Source organism: Mus caroli, unplaced genomic scaffold (genome assembly GCF_978045245.1).
Source record: "Mus caroli unplaced genomic scaffold, Mus_caroli_1 scaffold_12, whole genome shotgun sequence".
NCBI classification, from domain to species: domain Eukaryota; kingdom Metazoa; phylum Chordata; class Mammalia; order Rodentia; family Muridae; genus Mus; species Mus caroli.
In genome coordinates, this window is record NW_028227267.1 from 40,237,781 (window position 1) to 40,240,111 (window position 2,331).

Sequence of the window (2,331 nt, forward strand, 5' to 3'; positions counted from 1 at the left end):
TGTATGTATGTATGTATGTATGTATGTATATATGTATGTATGTATGTGTGAAATTGAAGGAACTCACTTGTTGGAGCCTGCTCACTGGAGCTTGTCTTGCATCATCCACTCCTCTGTGTGTGTGTGTGTGTGTGTGTGTGTGTGTGTGTGTGTGTGTGTATGTGTGTGTGTGTGATTTTTCCTCTCTTTATTTCTCTAGTCACTAGATACCTGAGCAGTCCCCATCAGTTGCTACCTGAACTGAGTCTCCCCCCAACCTCTCTGTCAGCTCTACTAGTGCTGATCCCCATCTGCGGCTATTAGCACCAACCCAAGTCATCAAAGCCACACTCCTCAGTTAAACCTGTTGTATTGAAGCTGACCTTCAACAGGCAATAAAACAGCAATGTCAGGGAAAACAGCAATTTAAAATTGCAGAAAGGAAATGATGCATGTCATAGAAAGTGAAGTAGAGAAACTATTTAAAATGCAGTTTTCTTTGTGATTATACAAAGAAGGCAAAAAAAGCAAATATTCTAGCCAAAAAAAAAAGAGTCATGACTAACAGAAGGAAAAATAACAAAAGATTGGTTGATGTAGCTATGAAATTTAGTGCATAATCCTAAAATTACAGGTATGTAGAAACATGAAGTTAAGTGGGAATGGAAGTATCTATAAAAGAACAGTATCTTAGTGAGTATTAGGAAAATGGGTTAGTAGAAGTGGTTTAAACTGTGGTGCACTGGTTATGGCAAGCACTGCTTTCATGTGGATTTGAGTTGAGAAACAGAAGAAAAGGCACGTATAATAACATGTTTTATTCTACGGATTAGGAAGTGATGGAGACCAAGAACAGCTCAGTAGTAACAGAATTCATCCTACTTGGCCTGACCCAGTCTCAAGAAGCTCAACTCCTGGTCTTCGCACTGATTTCAGTTTTCTACCTAATAATTCTCCCTGGGAATTTTCTTATCATTTTCACCATTAGATCAGACTCTGGACTCACAGCTCCACTTTACTTCTTTCTGGGAAACTTGGCATTCCTGGATGCCTCCTACTCTTTCATTGTAGCTCCTAGAATGCTTGTGGATTTCTTCTGTGAGAAAAAAGTCATTTCTTATAAAGCCTGCATCACTCAGCTGTTCTTTCTGCACTTTCTTGGAGCAGGAGAAATGTTTCTTCTTGTTGTGATGGCTGTTGATCGTTATATTGCTATATGCCGTCCTTTATACTACTCCACTCTCATGAACCCTAGAGTCTGTTATGCCTTATTGTTGGCTCTGTGGCTTGGGGGTTTTGCTCATTCCATTGTACAAGTGGCTCTTATCCTAAACTTGCCCTTTTGTGGGCCAAACCAGCTGGATAACTTTTTCTGTGATGTTCCACAGGTTGTAAAGCTAGCCTGCACTGATACCTTTGCTGTGGAGCTCCTGATGGTTTCTAACAGTGGTCTACTTACCCTCTTATGCTTCTTGGGACTTCTGGCCTCCTATGCTGTCATTCTCTACCACGTAAAAGGACATTCTTCTGAAGGAAAGAGCAAAGCCATCTCTACATGCACCACCCATATTATAATTGTGTTTCTCATGTTTGGGCCTGCCATTTTTATCTATACCCGCCCCTTCCAGGCTCTCCAAGCTGACAAAGTTGTTTCCCTTTTCCACACGGTCATCTTTCCTTTGATGAATCCTGTGATCTATACACTTCGCAACCAGGAAGTGAAAACTTCTATGAGGAAGTTGTTAAGTCAGTATGTGATTTGCTGAGTGGATAAAAGAAAGAGAAAGCGAAGAGAAAGAGAGTGAGAATACAGTTTAAATTAATTAAACTATGCAATTATTCATGCATTGAATCAGTTCTTTAGCAAATGCTGTGTTAGGTACTTCCAGTTTTCTGACTTTATTCTAAGCACACAGATGAGACAGGGTTGTATTCAAGTGAATGAAACCAAGCCAAACCTTCGAACTAGAAAAATTCACTAGAATCAATGCTCTGGTATTTTTAGACTTTAGTTATTGAGTAAGATTCTTGAGTAGACTTTAACTGAAGTCAAGAGTATTTAGGGGAAACAAATAACAGTTATGAAACAAGCACCACAGAAAGCACTGGAACTCAAAGATTTGAAGCTTTGAGTACAATTGAAGGATATAAAAGGAAGAGAATAGTTACAATATAGTTAAGGGATGTAGAAGCAGCAGACCTTGACCTAGATAGAGATTTTAGAGCGTTTTTAGGTAGCTTTAGTTATTGAAATCCTAAAACGATACAACTGAAATATATAATGATTATCCAGTGTTTTCTATTTGATTTAAGACAAATACTAAAAATTCTGTATAAAAGAAAAATATATGA

The 2,331-nt window shown here is 38.5% G+C and overlaps 1 protein-coding gene across 1 annotated transcript; it reads left to right on the forward strand.

Annotated features, from left to right (window-relative positions):
* The first annotated feature begins 818 nt into the window (after nucleotides 1-818).
* Nucleotides 819-1,745, forward strand: LOC110309862 (olfactory receptor 4N5). Its single transcript, XM_021182595.2, has one exon. It carries the CDS (start codon nucleotides 819-821, stop codon nucleotides 1,743-1,745), a length of 927 nt encoding a protein of 308 aa, XP_021038254.1.
* The last annotated feature ends 586 nt before the right edge of the window (nucleotides 1,746-2,331 follow it).

Bases quoted from the DNA above. Each gene is read 5' to 3' on its own strand.
- LOC110309862 (XM_021182595.2), top strand. From the start codon at position 819: ATGGAGACCAAGAACAGCTCAGTAGTAACAGAATTCATCCTACTTGGC.